The 22,334-nt window shown below is 43.5% G+C and overlaps 1 protein-coding gene across 2 annotated transcripts in view; it reads right to left on the bottom strand.

Moving 5' to 3' along the window:
- Window positions 1–1,794: 1,794 nt before the first annotated feature.
- USP49 (ubiquitin specific peptidase 49) overlaps window positions 1,795–22,334 on the bottom strand; it is an 84,113-nt gene continuing 63,573 nt past the window's right edge. Inside the window, exons 2-7 of one of the 2 annotated variants that reach the window (XM_060231410.1) lie at window positions 21,263–21,404; window positions 19,163–20,573; window positions 16,314–16,518; window positions 4,877–4,985; window positions 3,225–3,430; window positions 1,795–2,216 (exon numbers count right to left, since the gene is read on the bottom strand). In XM_060231410.1, coding sequence (XP_060087393.1) covers window positions 2,026–2,216; window positions 3,225–3,430; window positions 4,877–4,985; window positions 16,314–16,518; window positions 19,163–20,545 — 2,094 coding nt within the window. In that variant the 5' untranslated portion in view covers window positions 20,546–20,573; window positions 21,263–21,404 and the 3' untranslated portion in view covers window positions 1,795–2,025. The remainder of the gene's footprint in view (window positions 2,217–3,224; window positions 3,431–4,876; window positions 4,986–16,313; window positions 16,519–19,162; window positions 20,574–21,262; window positions 21,405–22,334) is intronic. The other variant, XM_060231411.1, reaches the window with a different exon arrangement.

Below are 22,334 nucleotides of genomic sequence, written 5' to 3'. Positions count from 1 at the left end.
TTAAAAACAGGTGAACGGTAACAAAGGGAAAATGTTTGAAAATCCTGCACATGCTCCCTACACATCAACTAGCTTGTCATATACCATCCATTCACATGCCAGGATCTGGCTTTTGGCAGGGTGCTGCAAATGTAATTTGAGCATTTGCTGTCATACACTGAAAAATACAAGGACATAGGGATTGAAGCCCATGGTTTTCTTGAAAGTATTTCCTGGAGTCTAAAACATACATGGGCATTGCTCTAAAAAACGGTATCCAGTGGTAGACAGTGATACCTAATCATTACAACTGCAAGATCAGCCTTTTCATAATCTTTTAAGATGCTTACTATTTATAGCAACTAGATCAATTTCCATCACAAGGGGGCTTTATCCATATTCTGCCAAGTTTAATCTGCCCCTTTTCTCTATGAAAAATTAGGTATTCCTTATTACAGCAAAACTGTAAAAAAAATTCCCTCCAAAGCCTAGCTACAAAATCAAAAAAGTTACATATATTTCATGTGCTGTATTTTTGACTATACAATGTTTGTATGTGTTTATAACTACCAATATTTCCAGATTTAAAAGAAGCAAGATGTCCAACTATACAGAAATCAGTGTTCAGATTTGCCCTTTCTGCAGGACTGCAGCAGCAGTAATCACAAAGATCAGCAACTGCTCTAGCCCTAGTCCAAATTACCACAGATACCTAACAGTACTGAAAACCCTGTCAGTGACTGCATGCATACAAAGTACTGAATGGGGATGCCACAACCTCACAATATGGAGGTAACTTTCTGTAGCAGTATGCCAAATTTGATTCCTGTAGCAGTATGCCAAATTTGATTCCATTAATATGAGAACTGTGGAAAGGAGAGGAACAGGATGAATACAACCCACCCATAATTCAGGCGTGACCCTAACCCCCCGCAAAACCCCCCAAACAAACAAAAAACCCCCCAGCATGGGAGTAGTGGTGATTTTAAAGGGCAAGAAATTCAAGGCATTTCCCCCTTTATCTGCATGATTACTGCTGTATCCCTGATCATCCTTCTCAGCAAATAAGAAGCTGTTGCTTATTTGACCAAGAGTTGATACATTGTGATAACAGTGGCAGGGAAAAAAAAGAATTATAATTCAGTAAATCTATTATTCAACTGTGTAACCAAACCTATTATTCAACTGTGTAACCAAACCTATTATTCAACTGTGTAACTGTATAACCAGTTATTTCATGGGGTGATCATCATATGATAACTGACAATGAAAGCTTAGCAGAAAGCTTTGAAAGGTCCTAGCTTTCCCATAAATTGCTACAATTGTTACATGTAGAATGAGTTCACACTAAGTGTGTGTCACATTTTCAGTACTTGTAAGGTGAAAAGGAGTTATTTCCATACATTTTAGCAAAGACCTAAACTGAAGTAGGTGACATATTCCTAATATTTCAAAATAATTTCAGACTTCATCTGTTTCCAGCAAACTAGAATGACTGCAGGGGTATTGAGGAGAGCACATTTTGCTAGCATGAAAGAGCTGAGGGAGGTCTGGTACAGTACAACTCCATGTACCCACGTTATGATGTACAAGAAAGACAATAAATGGACAAGTTATTTACACCCAGAGGGTGCAACAACTGTTCATCTCAACAAGAGAGCAAAAATTAAATGGGATTCTACTGTACCTGTGCATTCTTCTGGAGGAATTTATGCATATGGCCAGTTTGATGGCTTGTATCCTGGTTGTATGCAGAAGAATGGACTCCCCTATTTTTCCATGTCACATTAGATGATAGATGGTCCAAGACATTGAGGCTGTTACTCTTTGCTTTGTTTAGAAGAGGAAGGGGTTTACAAATACATTTGTCTCTTTAAAAAAATGTTCTGCTACAATCTCATAGAACAGAGTTGTGCACAGTAAGACGCCCACTTTTTGAGACCGTGGATCCAAATAATTCCTGCAGCAGTATTTGTTCCAGCTAAGATGAGTGAACTCCAAAGGTTTTGAAAGTGAATCAGGTGATTGAGACAGTAATGCTTCCTTTCAGGGGAGGGTCAGTCTTCTGTCTTTATCATTGAGTTTGGACGGCACCTGAGCTTGAAGTTGTGTTTCTGAGATATTTGCTTTGCCCTGCACAGTTCTTTGAGTATAAAAAAGAATGTAGGCCTGGGTTTTACATACCTCCTCCACACTACATACATTCAGTTTGGAGTCATTGCAGTGGACCCAAAACCCTGAAAAGGAGTAAAAAAAAGTATATTAATGGCAAAACCATATCCTGGCTGTCTTTGGCCTGCTTCAGAAACATTTTGAGAAGACAGTTCAAAATCTGTGATTTTCAGTTGGCCTAGGATCTAAAGAACCATACAGCTAGCTATACAGACTTTGAGCTTATTTTGCTTTAACATGGCAAGCAACTTTTAAAATTGAGGGACTCTCAAACAAGCACTTTGTGAAATGCCATGGTATCTGGTGTTCAATGAATATATCCAGGGGTTGTTTTGTAGCAGGAACTCCTTTGCACATTACGCCACACCCCTCTTACGTACCCAATCTTCCAAGAGCTTACAGGGCTATTATTACAGAGTCTACTGTAAGATCTAGGAAGACTGGCTACATCAGGGGTGTGTGGCCTAATATGTAAAGGTGTTCCTGGTACAAAAAAAGCCTTGAATATATCAAAAATCCAGTTGGACATGTCTAGCAGCTTTGAGCATGGCTATAAGAAGCTCTTTGGATCTCAGCCAGAGATACTACTGAGATGACCGCTTCTCTGTTTACCGTGTTAAGTCTGAAAAACTATCAAAAGAGAACTGTATTGCTTAATATTACATTAACATTTTAAAGGTAGATGAAAGGAAATGTCAAGAACAAGGGGAGGAAAGGTTTTTTTTTCCCTTCCATGCATAGTGGAGACTCCTGGTCTGAAGATGTCTGCTAGTTAATCTCAGAAGGATAAGCATTCAGCAAGCAAACGGATTAGTTCAATATGGTTGTGAGGAAAAGAGAGAGAAAAAATGAACCCTTTTTAAAAAAGCAAACAATGCAAGTCAGCTCCAGAGTGCAACAAGAAAGAAACCCCCCCCCCCCAGCTTTTATTCCTATTGTGCAGATATACTATCAGCACTTGCACTGTAAAAGTAGAGTTATAACATTGTGGGGAAACTACAGTTTTTAAGCTTTTAAAAAATCTACAGGATGCAGAAAGTTTTTTAAAATCCCCTGTAATAAGGCACACGCACCTCCCTCTGTGTTGTAGCAATATGCCGTGTAATGTCCTGAGCCAAACCCTTTCCCGTGATGCATCACAACAGCCGAGAGGTCATAGACAAAGGTCTCTTTGTCAAGAGAGGAGATAGTGTCCCTGCAGCAGTAAGGTTCCATGTTTAATACCTGGTCAAAGAGGACATGGACCCCAATCTTCTCACGGTGATTACGTCCAGACCACCTGCAGTATAAAAATGTATAAGCAAAAGAACTTTTAATGTGGATGTTTGCATCAAAGCTATTGAAAGGTTTTGTAAACACTGAAGTGCTGGGTAGTGACAAGTGCTAAAATACTGCCAAATTTACTGCAGTTCATAAAATAGTCAATACTACATATGATATAAACTTTTTCCAGCAAAAGCCTCTGGGTTTTATACTGTGTGATAAATTCTGAAAACTGCTCAAATAATTTAAATATTTAACATGAAATACATATTGTGCATATCTAATTACAGCTTTTTACAAAACTCATTTCATTCCACTTGTCTTTCCATATTAGTTCCAGCTTGCAAATATTATGACCTCTTTAAAAATCAAAAATCCTGAATATATCGCTTTCCAATCTTTCTTTCTTTGGAATTGCTCATTTATAAACTCCCTTAAAAAGGCTAGCAGCAATTACAGAGGATAAAATAAACACAGTTTAAAATCAATAACTTGGAAGAGTTATGTAGTCATTATTGCGCAGGCATATTACTAATATCCTAGGAAATTATTCATGATAGATCCTTTCCCCATTAGAAATAGAACATAGTTCCAAGTTCTGCCTTCTGCCCTAAAACCGTAAGATGAATCTGATGTCTGTCAGTTTATCCAATAAAATAACTTGCTTTGGGGCATGAATGGGTTTTCCTATTTAAACATTCGTACTGTATAGCTGGATCTAATCTCCAATGAGATAGAAATGCCAAAACAAAAAGTGCTATGTGTAAAATTTCATGCCAAAAGAGGCCAGAATTGAGCTCCCATTTCCCACCAGTTTCACTGCAGAAGATACATCACAAACCAGAGTCCAAAATGACCATCCCTTGGAAGAAATGGATCGGTTTGCTCTGGTTGGATACAATTTCCATCTACTTAACAGACATCAGACTCAGATAGATTGTAAGTAGTTGCAGTACATGAGCCAGAGAGCTGCTTCTAATATGAAATTTTGTGGCTTCAAAAACAAGATAGCAGTAGTTTTGTTGTTACTACTACTTTCCATTTAGATTTACTCCACCTATATTGAGTTAAATGGCTGTGACATCTGGTCCCAACTTTGAAAAAGAGATCAAATTATGAATACTTGGAAACAATTCAGCTTTCAAACGTTTAAATCCCTTTGCAAAGAAGAAAAATTAGCACTTCTAAAAGAAATGAGATATGCATCCAGACCCAAACACACATATACATTATGAAGAAACAATACAATGGACAACATCTGGCCAGAACTCTTTGAAAGTGAACAATGGTGTAACTTCCTACTTGACTTGTCAAACAAAATTCAAAAAGGGATACAAATCACTCTTCTAGTTCTGTTCAAAGTATGAGGCTATCTATGAGTGCCACACATTGAAATATTTAGTAATATTATATCTATCTTATTGTTTTAGCTATAAAAATAATCCCTCACCCCTCCATTCACCTGAATCGTTTAAGGTGCAGCCGGAGGACCTGAGGTAGTCTGTAGATCATTAACTGCTTTTTAGCTTCACTTAGAATAAGAGGTTTGGGAGAAGACTTCCGTCGTTTGCCTGCATGAAGGAGAAATACACAAAACAGGGAGAATTTACTGGCTTTCTGTTTCAAAAGGAAGAATTGCACATACAGTCTTTTCTTCAATTTTAACAAGAGCCAGGGCCTTACAGACAATGCTGGAACTATTAGCAACTTCTAATGGGGAAAATTAAATAAACAACAGGAACGTGGTGGAAACTAGGACTTAGATCCTGCACAGTGCCAACAGGAAGTCTCTCAGCAGTCCAGCCATGAGGACCAAAAGGTGATGTCAGGAAGCTGGAGGATCCATATGAACGAAAAGCCAAACAATGAATGTGGCCAACTGCAGTAAGGCAGGGAAAGCCAGTGTAATCACTACTCTTTCTTCTAGTACCAGTAGTGTGCCTTCTGCCTGTGCAAGGCTTCCAGAGCCAGTACAAAGGATTCATAGGATCCAGTCCTAGTTTTCTTTTTACAAGTGAATTTTAGCTTTGTGTCACAGTAGTTTCACTGACTTCTCTGGGATTCACTCTCCTGTTCAGTAGCAAGTATTGTAGAGATGATGACTGGTAGAAGCACAAGAGGGAGAAAAGCCACAAGCCCTCAGAAAGTCACGCTGTTTTACAAAACTGCAATTTTAACTATTTTTCTAGGGATACTTTAAAAAGCATTCTATCTCTTTTTCACACACACACACACACACACACACACACTTTCATTCTGCCCTTCCTCTAACTGTTGCACACAGTTCCACCCCTATTATTCAGTTCTGTTCTTCCCATCTTATCCAGTTCCATTGTGAACTGTTACAGCAAGAAGTACATCTTTAAATCCCATTGCTTAAACTTTCTCCTCAATGACAGAAAGGAGACCTGCAGCACAACCCTAAGCAGGTTTACTCACAAAGAAGTTTCTCTCAATTCAGCAGGACTTACTCTACACTGATTATTTATAATTAAAGTCCTTTAACTTGAGCTGAATTGTGTCCTTACTCTGGAAAGGAGAGTTCCTCTTGCCTAGTAAAATACTCCATGTATTCTGACAATAGTGTTTCACTGACAGCTCCCACTAATCCAGCACTTCATTATCTTATTAATGTGAACTGTAGAAGGATACAATTTGCACTAATAAATTTGCAGTTCAAATCAGGACAACAGGGAGATCATGCTTGTAATTAAAACCCAGTTAAAACTCTACGCTCAGAAGCAAATTCCAGCACTTTCAAGGAGACTTGATTTCTAAGCATGTAGGAGGAGTATGAAAGGAACCTGTTGAAACAGACTTTCTGACTACTAGGAAGAGAATACAGTCCAGTTCCCATCACAATACATCAGACTCCATAAAAACCTCTTTCTCTGCTATGTGGCTTGCTTACATTTCACCATTTCCTCTTTGTTCAGTTTAGCTATGAAACTCCTTCCACTGGAAAACTCCAGATATGGACAGAACTATAGTACTTTATACATTATACTACGGGTTAAACCAAAAGTAAAATTTGGAAATCTATGAATGGGAAATAACAGACATGTAGGGCCTTGATTCATACTGAAAAGATGTGTTTCACTGATGAAAACAAACTCAGCTATTATGAACTCTGGAAAGGAAAGTGGGGGGGACACCCTTTCTTTGCCATTTTTCCCAGTCCTAACAGTCCATAGGAGGCAGTTTCAAACTGGCAAAATCAAGTGAAAAGGAATGGTTAAAACCCAGACTCATTCCTCACACTATGGCCCTGATTTGAATTGTGCCCCGCAATAGGGCTATTCCCGTTTTTAAGCCACTGGGAAAATCTACTCACAGATTTCTCAGGACCCTTCCACATGTATGCAGTTACTATTTAACAACAGGCATGGGCATGAACCAAACCACAAAGCAGAAATAATCACAAATTTAGCCTTCTTTGTGGTTTGTGACGGGGCTATCTACAAACTTTTACAGCAGTACATGGATAAAGCAGAAAGCAAAAGTTTAAAGGGACTCTGAGTCTCTTGGAACCCCTGCTTTCTGTTCCCTGGGAAAGTCACAAAAACAAGTGCCCAGGGCTGAAACTGTCAGGAAAGCCGGAGCAGCTGCAGAAGGGCCAGACGGGTGGTAATGGGACAGATTCAAATCCTATCTGGTAACAGCCAGGGGCCGCCAAGGCAGAATGAGGAACACACACATGATCTCTGGAGGAATATACGGACAATCATGCAAGTACTGCATTTCTTGATCTTGGGCTCTGAGGAGGGACTGTCCTCACATCCACAGTGGTTTCAGCCGCCCTGAAAGACTCTATGAAGTTACCTTCGGAGGGTTCGGGGGTCAGGGACAAGTTCCTATGGGATTCAGTCTGGGAATACATGAAGTTGTTTTTGACAACTTGACTTAACAAAATAGCACCAACAGCAAGAAGGGTCTCCCGCCTTGTAAATTCCTCACATTATAGTTATGTCCTATGACAGCAATCTGTAAATAAAAATAAGTCTTCATGCAGGGATTATCTGCAAGTGGAATACAACAACCCTACCCTGAGCATTCATTGTATAGCCTTTGTATCCCATTGATTGTTAAGTGGGATGAGAATGAAGAGTAAAGGTGCTGGTGTGCATTCAGTTCGGCCGAATTGAAGAAACCTCCAAATCACCCCTGATTTGGAAGTATATGGTGCTGTATACTTCCGAATCCAATTGGAAGCCATTATACGGGAGTCATATACAGCTCCCCGTATACTTCCGAATCGATATTTGGAAGTATATGGAACTCCATGGAAAAGGCGGGAAAGGAGCTTCTGCAGCCTCAGGGGAGCTGCTTGCCTCCTTTCCCGCCTTTGGAAGCCTTTTCCCGCCTCTCCTATAGCCTCCCTGGGATCAGGAAGGAAGGGGGAGAGGAGCCCCAGCAGCCAATCCAAAGCATGCATTTGCAAAATGCATTGCAAATGCATGCTTTGCAGGGCTGTTATGTAGCTGAGGGCTGGGCTAATCCCCCAGGCAATCAGCAACATTGTTGTTCTTTTGTTTACTTGGGTATCCAAGTAAACAGTGTTCTCTGGCCAATCACAGAGCAGTGGTATTTTTTGAAACTGCTCTGTGTAGGGCCAGAGAACCTTTTTAAGGAGTCTGCCTGACTGGACTCCATTCCATTGCTGCTGTGTAGGTGTGTTGGTGTGTGAGAGAGATTGTGCTGCGCTGGCCCTTGGCCTCAGCTGCTGCTGCTCTCTCAGCCTTGTGTGACCTGCCTGGAGAAGAGAAGACATCTAAGGTAAGACAGTCTTGGGGTTCTTGTTTTTATTTTAGTTAGTAGAAGGACTTTTTAAGACTCAGAGTCCCTTTACTTATCCAGATTTGGGTGGGTGAGAACTGGGTAGCTTATTTGAGGTTAGGGGGTTCTGCTGGGGGTGGGGGCCTGGGGTGGGGGGGTTTTGCCAATTTGCCCATATCTTACTTTAGTGAGAGGACATTTAAAAGTGCAGTGTCCTTTTACTTTTCCTGATTTGGGTGGCTTGGATTTCTTGGGGTTAGGGTGAAGGTTTTTTGGGGGGAGGGGTTGGTAAAGTTCCTGTATTGTTAAAAGTCAGGTTTTTACTGTTTTAAAAGGATTCTGTGTTTGATTTGTTGCTGCTGTGTTGTGCTGCTGTTGTTCCTTTTCTCTTCTGGTTCTTGGGGTGGGGGGCTGTTTGGCCTAATTTTCATTGTTAAAAAGGTCACTTTTTCACAGTTGAGTTTGTTGGCCTTTTCTCAGTGATCTGTTTGGATCTATTCTCTGTTGTTGCTGATTTTGCATCCTGTCCTGTTGTCCCTTTTCCTGGTTCTGGTTTTGGGAGGGGTGGGGTGGGTGTGAAAAGTTAGGTATCTTTGTCACATTTTGTTTTGTTTTTTAAATTACCTCTGGCTGGTGTGAGGGAGTTGGTGTGTGGGCTGGGTTACTTTCATGTTTTTATAGAGTTATTTTTGGAGTCTGAGGGTGCTTTTGGTTTGGCTAGGGCCACTAAATAGGCTGCCCCACTAATAAGGGTGTTTTCATGGATTGTGTTTTTTTGAAATTTAAAAAAAAATTAATCCAGTTTAGGGCTTTATCTTCTCCCAAAATTCAACTAGGCCAGATAAGGGTGATTTAAAAAGATTTTAGGTTTCTCATAAAAGGCAGCGTGACTAGTAGGCCACATCAGGCTCCCTTTTAAAGAGACTAGGGTTGCAGTGCATCTTGCTTTCAGCCACTGAAAGCTGGTGCATCCTTAGATTTCCATAGGGTAAACCACAGCTTCTCTCAAGTTAAAGGGGACACCTGATTTCTAGTTTGCAAGGAAATTCGGTTTGTCTCAGGATCTAGTTAGGAGAAGTTTAACTAGGAGGACATAACAAGGATTGCCTTCATCTCAAGGTAGCCTTTTAAAAACTGTAGCCAAGTAGAGGCACCATCACCTAGTCTCCTAAACTTTACTAGACTACTACTACCCCAACCCAAAGAAGGAAAGGTTAGGGACAAAACAAACAAACAAACAAGTTTTGGTGGGAGGGTTTTTAAAAAGAAGTAATTGCACCTGTTAGTTCAGGGTACAGTGCAGTGAGTTAGGTTTGTAAAAAAACCCACTCTCAGTTCAGATTGTGTGAGACTGGCCAAGGGTGACGTGAGTGACAGACAGCAGAAGAGGGGTCATGGGGGCAAGGCCAAGGAGAAGACTAGAGGGGTGGAGGGGAGGAAGAGGACCCAGTTTTCCCCCCCACCTGTGCGTAGGACCACTCCACAGCCCCCTTGCAGCACTCTGACCTCTAGCCGGAGTGTAATGAAGAAGTCCCACCTTTGGTCCTTCATTGAGGCTGCTGCTGGGGCACCCCCAGCAGAGGTGCCATTAGATGCTGTCACTGTGCAGGGGTCTGCTGCTCAGACAGTCTCTCCTCCAGCTGATCTCGCTCGGCCTCAGCAGCTGGAGGAGGGGCAGCAAGAGCAGCCTTCCTTGGAGATGAGCTTTGGGGACAGTTTTTTGTCCAAAACGATCACCCCAAGGAGGGTGCAGAGTGTCATGCAGGAGCTGGAGGAGAAGCTGGTTGAGGAGGACCAGCCCCCTTCTTGGGTTCCTTCGGGCACCAGCAGTCCTTCAGGGGATGGCCAGGAGAGGAGGCCACATGGGGTGGAGGGGGAAGAAATGGAGACACACTAGGTGCCTCCAGCTCTGCCCACTTCCCCCCCGGCCAGCCCCTCCTGCCACCCCGAGACACAATGTGTCTGCCCCGAGCACCTCACAGTAGGTGGCTCCGGACATCCAAGCTTCCGGTCAGCTTGGGCATCCATACACCTCTGAAGTCTGGAAGCATTTCCGACTTACGGAGGATCCATGCTATGCACAGTGCCAGCTGTGCAAAGCCCGGATCAGTCGTGGGCGGGACCCTGCCCACCTGACTCTGCGGGGGATGTGAAACCACCTTCGGAAGCACCATCAGGCGGTGCTTCTTAAGGGGGAGAAGCAGGCTGGTGCTGGGGTGCCCAAGCGGCCAATGCCACCCAGCCAGGAGGTCCGTCCCATTGCGACTACCTTCAGAGCTCTCCAGGAGAGTTCCGTGGCAGTGCAGGGATGCCAGGCATCTCTGCCTGAGATGTTTGGTGGGGGTGGCACCTGCGTGCCAAGAGGGGGAATCAGGTACGGCAGGAGGGTCATCGCCTGGAACCTTGCCAGGTCTGTCGCCCGTAGGCTTCCATTTTCAGTGGTCGAGAATCCTGGGGTGCTAGGGTTGCTCGAGTACCTGGTGCCTTGGTACAAAGTTCCTGCTAGATCCACCATTAGCAGGACCATTGTGCCAGCTGTTTTCAGGGTGCCAAATCTGTGGTGAAGGTGCATTTGTCCCATGCTGCCGCGGGGACTGTTCATTTCACCTCAGATATTTGGAGCTCTCAACATGCGTTCGAGGGGTATCTCTCCCTGACTGTGCATTGGTGGCAACCCAGTGAGCTGCAGGGTGGGGGTGGCAGTAGCGGCAGTTAAGGTCAGGGCCGCCAGGCTGGCTATCGATGGGCCTTGCTGCACGCCGAAGCAATCGACACGCCACACACGGCAAACACTCTCAGAGCCATCCTCTCACGGCAGTTAGAGGGCTGGGTAGGCAGCAGGGACGTCGCCACGGGCTTCGTGGTGACTGAGGGTGGCTCCAACATCAAGGCAGCTGTCCAGCGTCAGGGCCTACAACGCCTTCCTTGAGTGGCCCACCTTCTCCACCTCGTGGTTAAGGATGCTTGGGCCAGATGAAAAGAAAGGATCATCGGTATCTAGCTGCGACCCATGAGTACTGACTTCTGCTCCAGAAGTGTCGGCACATGACAGGTCACTTCGCACGCAGCAATACGGACTCGTATCTGCTGCGTGAGAAACAGACACTGACAGGCCAGGGCACTGCCTGATTGGTGACATCAGCACACGCTGGAACCCCAGCTGTGCCATGCTTGAGCGCATGGTGGAGCAGAGAGCAGCCCTGGATGCCTTTGTCTCTGAGATGAGTGTCTTTCAGGATGAGAACCGTCTCACCCAAGAGGATTGGGTGGTCATTTCTCAGACTGTGGAGGTTCTTGGGCCCTTCAAGACCCACCCAGAAATGCTCTTGTCTGACACGGTGAGCATCGCACTGATTGTCCTCAAGGTCCACGTGGCCTGTGAGGACCTGGCCTCGTTTCTAGTGCCAGCTCAAGGCCGTGTAGACGTTCTTCCAGTGGTGCACGCCCTGGTTGTTAGGCTGCAGGAAGGGCTTGAGGCCCTCTTTCAGACTTTCACCAAGGATAAGGTCTATATGATGGTGACCATGTTAGACCCACGCTTTAAGGGCACGACGCCGAGCAGACCAATGAGCTTGATCGCTGGTGAAACGAGCTCTCCCAGAAGGTCGAGCGCTGCAGAGTCAGAGCGGGCCCAGTGCCGGTAGCTGAGGAGGAGGAGGGTGGAAGCAGCTCATCTGCCACTTCCACTGCTGCTCATCCCCAACCTCCCCGGCTAGGCAGTGTTTCCCACCAGACTCACGCCATAAGGAAGGGGTCTGGCTGGCCCTCTCCTCCGTGGCCAAGGTGTTCTTCTCATGCTCACCGACGAGCATGCAGAGTGAGCATGTCTTTTCGCATATGGACGACATCGTCTGCCCACATCGCAATTGTCTGCAACCCTGGAAAGTTGAGCAGTTGGTCTTCCTGAAGGTCAACTTACCTCTATTCGGCTCCCCGAACGCAGACTTTGAGAGTGAATGAAGTGAGCACCTACTTGTGCCTGCACCCCCTCTTGGCCTGCTCTTGGAAGGTGGTTGTAAAACGCTCTCCCACTAAAAATAGAGTCCAAATACAGCCCAAAAACTCACTCACAAATTGAATGGCAATGTACCCCCCCACCAACCCATCATCCATCCCCAAACCAAAAGTAAATGCTGGTTTAAAATCTGCAAAGCAATCCAAATTTCCCCAGCCCCCACCCACACATGCCTAATAATACCGAAAGGGCCATTGCAGCCCCCAACTGTAACCGACAGCACCCACAGGCCCAGCCAGGATAATCCAGTTTTTTTTTTTTTCTGGGGCAGGAGGAAGAAAGAGGGAGGTACAGGCAGCCAGCAGCCATACCAATGCTGAAGTCCCTCTAATGGGACAGTGATAGCTGTTGTGTTGCTGCTGAGCTGAGAGAGAAGGAATGATTCCCTTCCTCTCACACAATCGGAGGCCCTCCCAGTGATCTTCCTCATTTGGGGTGCAACTCTGGCTCTCCTCCTCGTGGTGCACCCTGGGTAACGCCAAAGAGCCAACCATCCATCACTCAAGGTAAGTCTAAATGCTTCTTGCTTTGTGTCAGATACAGAATGATGTGGAGCTAGATGTGGTCCACCACTTCTCGTTTGAGAGCTGTGTTGTTTGGGGCAGGGCTGGAGAGCTGGCATTTGTAGACTGTGTGTTCTGTGGCAGGGAAGCTGGCATCTGGGTGAGAGACCCAGAACCAGCATGCTTGTTGTGCTTGGCCAGCTCTCCCCGCATTGTTTGGGGCAGGGCTGGAGAGCTGACATCTGTAGATTGCGTGTAGTGTGGCAGGGAAGCTGGCATCTGGGAGAGAGACCCAGAACCAGCATGCTTGTTGTGCTTGGCCAGCTCTCCCTGCGTTGTTTGGGGCAGGGCTGGAGAGCTGGCATCTATAGATGGTGTGTTCTGTGGCAGGGAAGCTGGAATCTGGGTTAGAGACCCAGAACCAGCATGCTTGTGCTTGGCCAGCTCTCCCCGTGTTGTTTGGGGCAGGGCTGGAGAGCTGCAACCAGGTCTGCAGAGCAGACCTTGAGCAGATTGTGTTTTGTGTGGCAGTGACGTAGGCAACTGGGTTTATATTGGTTCCAGGCCAGCAGGGTTCATAAAGTAGATAGATGGATGTAGTGCATTTGGGTCCTATAGAAATTCTCTGGTGTCAACTTAGGTTTGGCTTTGGGTGCCCCAGGAATTGGACCCCCTGGTCCAATTTTTTTTTTTTTTGGCCTTGTGGGTTTTGTGTGGGACAGTGCCCTGAAGCTGCACAGCAGTTTGGGGGGCTCTCCTCAAAACCCCCTGCTCTCCAGAGTCACTTTTCCCACGACAATTACAATGGGGGAAGTGGCTCTAATTGGTTTTTTCTCACCATTGGGAACTTTGTTCCTTTTGGGGTGCCCACAGATGGGTGCAATCTTTTTGGGCCAGGGAGGTTGCATGCGGGGGAGTCCCCTGAAGCTGCCCTGCAGTTTTGGGGCCTCTTCCTCAAACCCCCCTCTGGCCAGAGCCACTTTCCCCACAGCAATTATAGTGGAGGAAGTGGCTAATTGGGCTTTCCCCAGCATTGGTGGCAATGGGCCTTATGGAGAGCTCAAAGACAGAGACCCCGTGGCCCAATCTTTTTGGGACTTGGGAGTTTTGTAGGGGAGTCTCCTGTGGGTTCCCTGCAGTTTTGGGGGCTCTTCCTCAAACCCCCTGCCCCCCAGTAGCCTCTAATTATGCCCTATTTTGCCAGTGATTTCAATGGCCCATAGGGTATAATGGTGGGATAGGGGCACCCTCTTTGGGTGCCACTGGAATGAGACTTCCTGGCCCAATCTTTTTGGGACTTGGGGGTTTTGTAGGGGAGAGTCCTTTGCAATTTTGGGGGCTCTCCCTCAAACCCAGTTTGGTGTAGTGGTTAAGTGTGCGGACTCTTATCTGGGAGAACCGGGTTTGATTCCCCACTCCTCCACTTGCACCTGCTGGCATGGCCTTGGGTCAGCCATAGCTCTGGCAGAGGTTGTCCTTGAAAGGGCAGCTGCCGTGAGAGCCCTCTCCAGCCCCACCCACCTCACAGGGTGTCTGTTGTGGGAGAGGAAGATAAAGGAGATTGTGAGCCGCTCTGAGACTCTTCGGAGTGGAGGGCGGGATATAAATCCAATATCTTCTTCTTCTTCTTCTTCTCCCCTTCAAGCAGCTTCCAATATACCCTATTTTGCCATTGATTTCAATGGCCATAGGGTATATAATGGGGCCGTATATTCTGAAATATACGGTATTCCAAATTTTTTAGCCCCGTATATTTCTGAATCCCATTTTTTCTGATTTTTTTTTTTTGCACACCCCTACTGGTCAGGAAACATTGTCTCCTCAGCAGCAACCTATTATTGCAGGGGGTGGGAGTGCAAATAAGGGGAAGGGATGGCCCCCTTTTACAAAAAATCAGTTTAGAAGTTATGCAGCCTTTTGCATAGCCTGTAAATTGAATTATGAGAGCTGGACATTTGCATGGCATTATTGCACTAACTAGCAAAGGAAACGCTTCAAATGCAATAATTATCTCAATGTGCATCTGAGATTTCATGAAATTTTCTTGCCCTCAAGATTGTATTTTAAAAGTTCATAAATTACTCTTGCAAAATTTTTGAAGGCTATAGTGAGGGTGGGTAGGATCTCCTGTAGAGAAAATATAGAACTTCTTCCTGAACGTTTTTACAGATTCCAATTCTTATGACATTCAAAAACTATTTTGTAAACAATTTGCAATCTGCAGTTCTAACTGTCCCAAACCAGACATTCTTGAGGGTGGCAAGGTCACTTCCCTATTCGAGTTCACAGTTAGTGGGGAGAGGGGGCCCTCTATAAATCCAAAACCAAAACCTGGTGATCAAATTATGTAAAACAGGAGTCTGGTGGCCCCTTAAAGATTAACAGCACTATATTTCAGTGAAGTTTTTGTTAGTCACAGCTCACATCAGGTAAATGAAGGGGAAGTTCATATTGAAAATTCTTCTTATGAGAAAGATGATCAAGTTGTGCATATTTACCAGGGTTCTGCAAATTATTTTATTTGTTGAATGTGATTTGTTTAAAAAAGCACACAGCCTTGGATTCTATACTTTGTTTCCAATCGTACAGCCTTATTCTCCTGTGTGAAGGCAGAGCTCTACTGCAGAGTGCCTTCCTCTGGCACTAGGTGCTTTCTGCTTACTACAAGAGGCTCATCTTACTTGAGCAGAAACTGTCTAAACACTGAAGAAATGTACTCTGCAATGGGGCACTACTTCTGGAAAAAAGGCACAGTACTCAAGACAGAGTTCTGGACAGCTTGCTTATAATCATGAGTGTTAAAAGTGTCCAAGTTTAACATTTCTAAATATGGTGGAGCTGTTATATCTTTTATTTCTTATGCCTTCCTCCAATGCGCCTTCCCTTTACACTTTTCAGAATACAAAGATGCTACACAACAGGCTGTCTTCTCAAATAGAAACTGGTTTTCTAGATCTTGTTTACTTTGGCCACAAAATGAGAAGGGAGAACTCACTGGAGAAGATCCTGATGCTGGGAAAGACAGAAGGCAAAAGAAGAAGGGGACGGCAAAAGATGAGATGGCTGGACAGCGTTACTGATGTAACTAACACGTATTTGAGCAGACTTCGGAGGATGGTGGAAGACAGGAGGGCCTGGTGTGATTTGGTCCATGGGGTCGCAAAGAGTTGGACTCAACTGTGCGACTGAACAACACCACCTAATTCTCCTAGTCAAGGCAAATTCACAATTTCAGCCATCTGGCAGAAAAATGGTAAACTGCTTTTCTGGGTGTGTTTTGGGGGGGGGTTTTGGTGGGGAAAACAGCAAAAGATAGAGAAGAATTCTGTACTAAAATAAAAGCAATTAAGAGTTCAGAAATGGGATGAAACCATTCTGGGTGGCATAAATGTTTTTTAAAAACAGTATTCAATACCAGAAATATATAAACAATATTGAGTATGTATTCAAAACTGGAAGCCATTAAAGAAGTAATTTTAACTGTTGCACAGCAATTCAAAAGTCTTTAAAGAGGCACCTATGTATTCATACAAGAATACAGGGGCATTTCTCACCAGACACAATGGAAAATTAAATCTGTAGGAACAGAACAGTCCTTCACTTACTGTTGCACTGGTCACATGCATATATTCTCCCTTCCAAAGCTTCTGTTTCTGTGAACTTAGCCAGCATTTCAGTCAGCATGCACTCTGTCTGACTAACAGGGGCAATCCCTTTGTTGATGGAGTGATAGCGTTCAGGAAATTCCAGGGAAAGATCCCAGAAGGGCTCCACAGTGTTAGATTTATAGTTACACGTTATACAGGTGACCTAGTAAGAAAAGAATTGCACAGTGATACATATATTACTCTAGATGCATTTTCACAAATACACTGAGGCCAGAGCTTAATAACCAGGACAAGATGGCTGGTACTATACTGACCCAACTCTATAATCATTGGAAAGACAGAGATTATGTTTAGGAATTCTCAAATAAAATACATCATCAAAATAATTGGTTCTGTATGAGTATACTTCCTTTGCATAATCCTCTAATGTAAGAGCAAATTTGGTGCCACTGATACCTTTCTATTAATGGTCTCATCTACATTAGAATGGGAAATTTTCCATTTGAATTGCTTGTTTAAAATTGAATCTTATCTAAAATTGTAAATTTAAAAACAACTCAGTTTTGGCAGGAGGTCCTTCACCTCATCCAACAAATCACCTCATATGCACTTCCTTTATAGCCTGGTCTCCTCTTCTTGAACCAATGGGGCTCCCAGCATATCCCAAAGATACATCGTGAACTGATCACAAGTCTCCTTGTTGCTGCTAAAGCTTCCATAGCGTCCTTTTAGAAAGCTTCAAAAAGTCCCTCAACAACTACGTGGCTTTCGAAAATCTGGGAACACTTCATAATGGAAAAAATTACAGACAACCTGAAAGATCACACCTCTCCTCATACAACCTCACATTTTGCGGACAAATGGTTTCCTTTTGTGGAATATGTCACTACACAAGAACTTCCACCATACAGTTCCTCACAGATGGCTATGATTTGTTTCTAATCTCTATCTTCTAACTGTTACTTACTCAGTTTCTATATTCAACGATTACCTTTCACCTCACGCTTTATTTCAGGGCAGGGGGAGTGAAGAAGAAGAAGAAGATGATATTGGATTTATATCCCGCCCTCCACTCCGAAGAGTCTCAGAGCGGCTCACAATCTCCTTTACCTTCCTCCCCCACAACAGTCACCCTGTGAGGTGGGTGGGGCTGGAGAGGGCTCTCACGGCAGCTGCCCTTTCAAGGACAACCTCTGCCAGAGCTATGGCTGACCCAAGGCCATGCTAGCAGGTGCAAGTGGAGGAGTGGGGAATCAAACCCGGTTCTCCCAGATAAGAGTCCGCACACTTAACCACTACACCAAACCAGCTCTTTCATCTACATTTACTTTACCGTGATCCCCCTTTTCTATTTTAATTTTCTTTTTCCTCACTTTAATCCTTCTTTCATATCTCTTCAACTTTCAATTTGTTCTCATTGTTTATATTACACCTTATAAGCAGAGAGATCTTCAATCTTTGATTCATTGATGTTGTTATAAATCATTACTTTAGCTTGTATATTTGGGTTACACCTATTTAGCTATTTAATTTTCCCCTGATTTTTTTCATGATTGCTTTGTATGATGCTTTTTGTGTGCTATGTACTTCTATTGACATCAAATAAAATTTTAAAACTTAAAAAAAAACAACTCGGATCTTGTAAAATATCAATGCAATTTACTAATGTATTCAATATACATCCTTTTTACCTTTCTTCATCAGTATTACACATGGAAGAGTTCAGCTCTTCATTTCTACAATCTAGGACATTTTAGAATGTTTATTGCCACTATTACCATTTAGTTGGTAATGCAAAACAATAATAGGGGGGTTGCATGGCAATTACACATTCATAGAGATTAGGATAGTCTAAAAGAGGTATTTCTTTAGACATGAACCTCTAATACAGAGGTGCTGAACTCATTTGCTATAAGGGCTGCATCTGACATAAATGGGACTTTGTGGCCAAGCATATCGTAACATGTAATGCCAGGCAGTGAAGATATAAACTTTATAAAGGACACAGAGAAACACAAGTAAATACATTATTTTTTACTTAAAATACAAACATGCTTAAAACTCTTGCGGTGTTTTGGTTAAATGGGTGGGGGAATAGTGGAATTTGGCAATGCAATGTAAAAAATAAAATATCAAGAAAAAGCACAAGGATCACAGCAGAAACTAAAAATATGAACCAACAATATAAAATACTTTGGGCTTAGGAAAACATAAAATAACTGGGCATTGCAAGCTTCTCTCTCTCCCTGGCCCCAGGTCTACTTGGATTGGTGATGGTTCTTCAGTAGAGCTGCCAAGCTCCTGCTGGGGCTGGGTGATCCCCCGCCCTGGAGGGCCCCAACCCTCTGGCAGGGGGCAGGCCACCAGGGGGATCCCACCCCTGAAGAGCTCCGTCAGTGCATGATGTCATCGTGCTGGGGACGTCATGCAGGGACGCTCTAGGACTCACACTGAAAACTCTATGGTACCATAGAGTTTTACCACAAATCCTAGAGTGTTTCTAGCGTGATATCATCATGCAAGTCCCCCACCACAGCAGTGGAGGGACTTGGCAACCCTACTCTTCAGTGTAATATCCCCCTTTGGCTGTGGGTTCCCAGGTTGGAGTATTCACTAGGCACCAGTTCTAAGGTCCATTCAGCAGAGACATGCTGGCTCAAAGCATCAACCCTTTATTTGCAAGGTCACACAACTCCAGCAAGGAACAGCTTCTAGCTCGCCATATAAATACCATTTGAAGTATATGCTAAAAATGCCAATTTTCCTTAAAGAATCCATTCCCTTTGCCAGATTTTAATAGATGGGCATACCTCATTAGAGACTCTGAGATTCAGTAATATGCATACCTGACTGAGTAGCTGCCCATGAAAAATGGTATTCACCACCTTCAGGACCTGCTTGGTGAGCTTCCTCTGTGAAAAAGGGATGAGGATCCTGCGCTTTGTTCCTTCAGATTCAAGCTCCTGCTGCACTTTGTCCAACAATTCACAGAGAAATTCCTGAGCATCTTGCTGGTCATAACCTCGAAACGCTGGAATCAGACTCCACACAGAATGCAGCATAGCAAAGGGAGAAACTGAGGCCCACTTCCCAGACCACATGACTCTGAAGAGTGTATGTAGTTCATGGCAAAGAGAGATGTGCTTTGAACTTGGCTCCTTGGGCTGTATTAATTCTAAACTTTTGTTTATTGAGGACCCACCATTTAGGCCAGCTGGCAAGCTCTGCCTGCCATATGATCCCAGTTGATCATTCCTCCCTGATTCAGTAGGAGCAAGCCCACTGACCAGCTTTCCAGACATTCTAGATTTCCCATTCACGGTCTTAGCTAAGAGTTCCTCAGTTTCACAAAGGTCCAGTGTCAAAAAACATTCTCTGAACTTCTGGAGGTGACTTAATACTTGAAGGATAGAGTTCATATAGCATGTATTTCCTAGGTTCTTTAGTCCAGTCACACCAGGAGTCATGAGGGGCTTGCGCCGGATGGAATAGAACTGTTTAAATTTGCTACTCTGCACTCGTCTTGAGGTAGGAGAACTTGCTTCCATATCTCTGAATTTTCGAGGAATCAGATTCTCTCTGCGAATGTGTGACAAAAGCCTAGCACTCTTTCTTGGAGGAGTGTTTGCCAATTCCTCCAACAATCTCCGCTTCATCTCTTGACGCCGCTGCCTAGCGACTTCTTTCTTCCTCTCCAATTCCTCCATTTGCTTTTTTTGTTCTAGTTTTAGCTGGCCCCTAGAACTCTTATCAAACCAGGTCCGCAGTGCTTTTGCTAGCAATGATTGCCGTCTGTACCAGAGAGCTGTAAGCATCTGAGGCTGTCCCTGAGGGGCCCTCTGATGGCTGCAAACATCCTCACCCAAAGCCATTGACCGCAGTGTCCTACCACTTCTTGCTGATGGATCATGCTTCTGACTTTTAACTGCAGACAGAGAACTCCTAAGTAACTTCAAGTCACCCTCAGGATTATCATTCAATACATAGTCTTCACAAAGATAACAAAACACATAGAGATCATTAACTTCCATAGCCAAAGGATGCCTGGTCTCTTCAAAGTGTTTAAGTGCATGGTCCTCAATATATCTCCCACAGGCCACATGGGAGCATTTCAGGCAAGCCCAAACGGATTCTGTGGTGTTGCAGTCCATGCAGTGCCACTTCTGGGGGTTCAGAATAGAGTGGTCCTGGGCGAGTCGTAGCCGCCCAACATGTTTGCATCTATCCATGTCTTACATAAGGCTCCACTGCTTTAACCTTATAAAGTAAACAGAAGATTTAGACATTATATATATTAAAAATTCAGTAATAAAGAAATGCTAAAAAGAACACCACATCCCAGATTCTTGCATTTTCTTTAATTTTTTTTTTAAAGTTTGGGACAGGCAAATATACTTTATAAAACAGAACATAGTGGACTAGACAAATTCTAAAGATATACACACCAATGATTTAAACATTAATTCATTGGTTAGTTTTGGTATTCCTCAACTATGAATATATGTTTATTCATTTAAGCTTTCATTCATCACCTTAATTTTTTACACAATCAATTGAGTCGCTAAATTGCTCCAGGGTTATGTGTGTGTGTTTAGGGGGGTGGTGGTTTGCTACATCTCAGATGCTCAACATATCAACACAGTTCTCATTGGTAGATTCACAGAGGTGGTTTTCTCGAAATCAAAGGTATCAAATTCCATGCTCCCTCTTGCGAGCAAAAATTCTACTTTGTGAGCTACTGCCGTTTCATACAAGCAATGAATCACTTGCAATGAAAAGCACTTAATGTAGATGTGTAAGTTCCACTAGCACTTGAGGAGCTTTGCAGTGCAGTTGCAGACAAGGCAAAAAGATCTGGTGTTTCTCAGGCTGTATTGTAACATGTGTCCATATGAGAGAAAAGTTACAGGTTACACACTAATAATGTAACAAGACATAATACTTACCGATTCATATTTAAATATTCTCGCAACTCAATGACCAGAGGCTGGAATCTCCCCATTTCAGTCAACAGGATCCTCAACACTTTTTGAGAAATGTAATTATAGCTTAGATCTTCATCAGAAAAGGCAATGCAGCACAAAAGCCCTAAAAAGAAAATATGCTTGTGAAAAACATTAAAAAGACCCTAACTTTAGAACATGTTCTTCTAAGTACTGTAAGGAATTAAGTGATAGACTAAAAAAACTCATTAAAATTAATTTGGAAAGGCATTCTGATTTTGTTTTTTTTCCCAAATTTTCATGCCTTAGTATAGGGCTTGACAAATCACAGATGCTGTGTTGCCATAGCACCTAGTATTTTCAGAGATGGTTTTACTGTATTATCTATCAGCAGAAGTATGACCAGTTTTTCCATAGGTGAAAAAAAGAAGGAAAAGGCCCCCTCTGATCCCCCCAAAAGGGTATGTTTGAGATAATGGGACCTACATTGGCAAAAATCACCTATAATGGGGGCTGCAACAAGCAGAAGAATTAGTTGAGAAAAAGCTGGCTGTTTCCAACCCCAAGTTTATTTATCTGTTTGCATCAGAATATTTGGTTGTACAACATAAAATATATGTGCATCAGTTTCTTATAACAACTTGTTTATATGTAAACTTAACCATCATTCAAAAGTAATGAAGGAACTCATTTTGTAGCTAGTTGCTTTCTATACAGCCTAAAATACTGAATTGGCTTAAGATTTTTTAAGCGTAATGAAATTATGAGAAACTGGAGAAATTATGTTAGGTTTGTGAATAGCTTTTTTGTTGTGATGACAACCAGAGTTACCCCTATACAGGGTTGTTTTGTAGAAAAATCGGTGGTGGAGCTCATCCAGGGATTGTTATGCAGCTGCACATACTGTTCAATGGACAAGGAGGTGGAACTCTCAGAAAGGTTCAGGAGCTGTGCTCCTGTGAGCTCCCACTGAATCTGAGGCCTGCCCCTATATTTATTTATATACTATAATGCTTGTGTCATGGCTTTAATACTATTATGAGAAACTCTGAAGAGGTTAGGATTAGATTATGGG

This window comes from Heteronotia binoei, chromosome 2 (genome assembly GCF_032191835.1).
Source record: "Heteronotia binoei isolate CCM8104 ecotype False Entrance Well chromosome 2, APGP_CSIRO_Hbin_v1, whole genome shotgun sequence".
Classification (NCBI taxonomy): Eukaryota; Metazoa; Chordata; class Lepidosauria; order Squamata; family Gekkonidae; genus Heteronotia; species Heteronotia binoei.
Note: the sequence above shows the minus strand (reverse complement) of the source record. Positions and strands in the feature narration are given on the sequence as shown.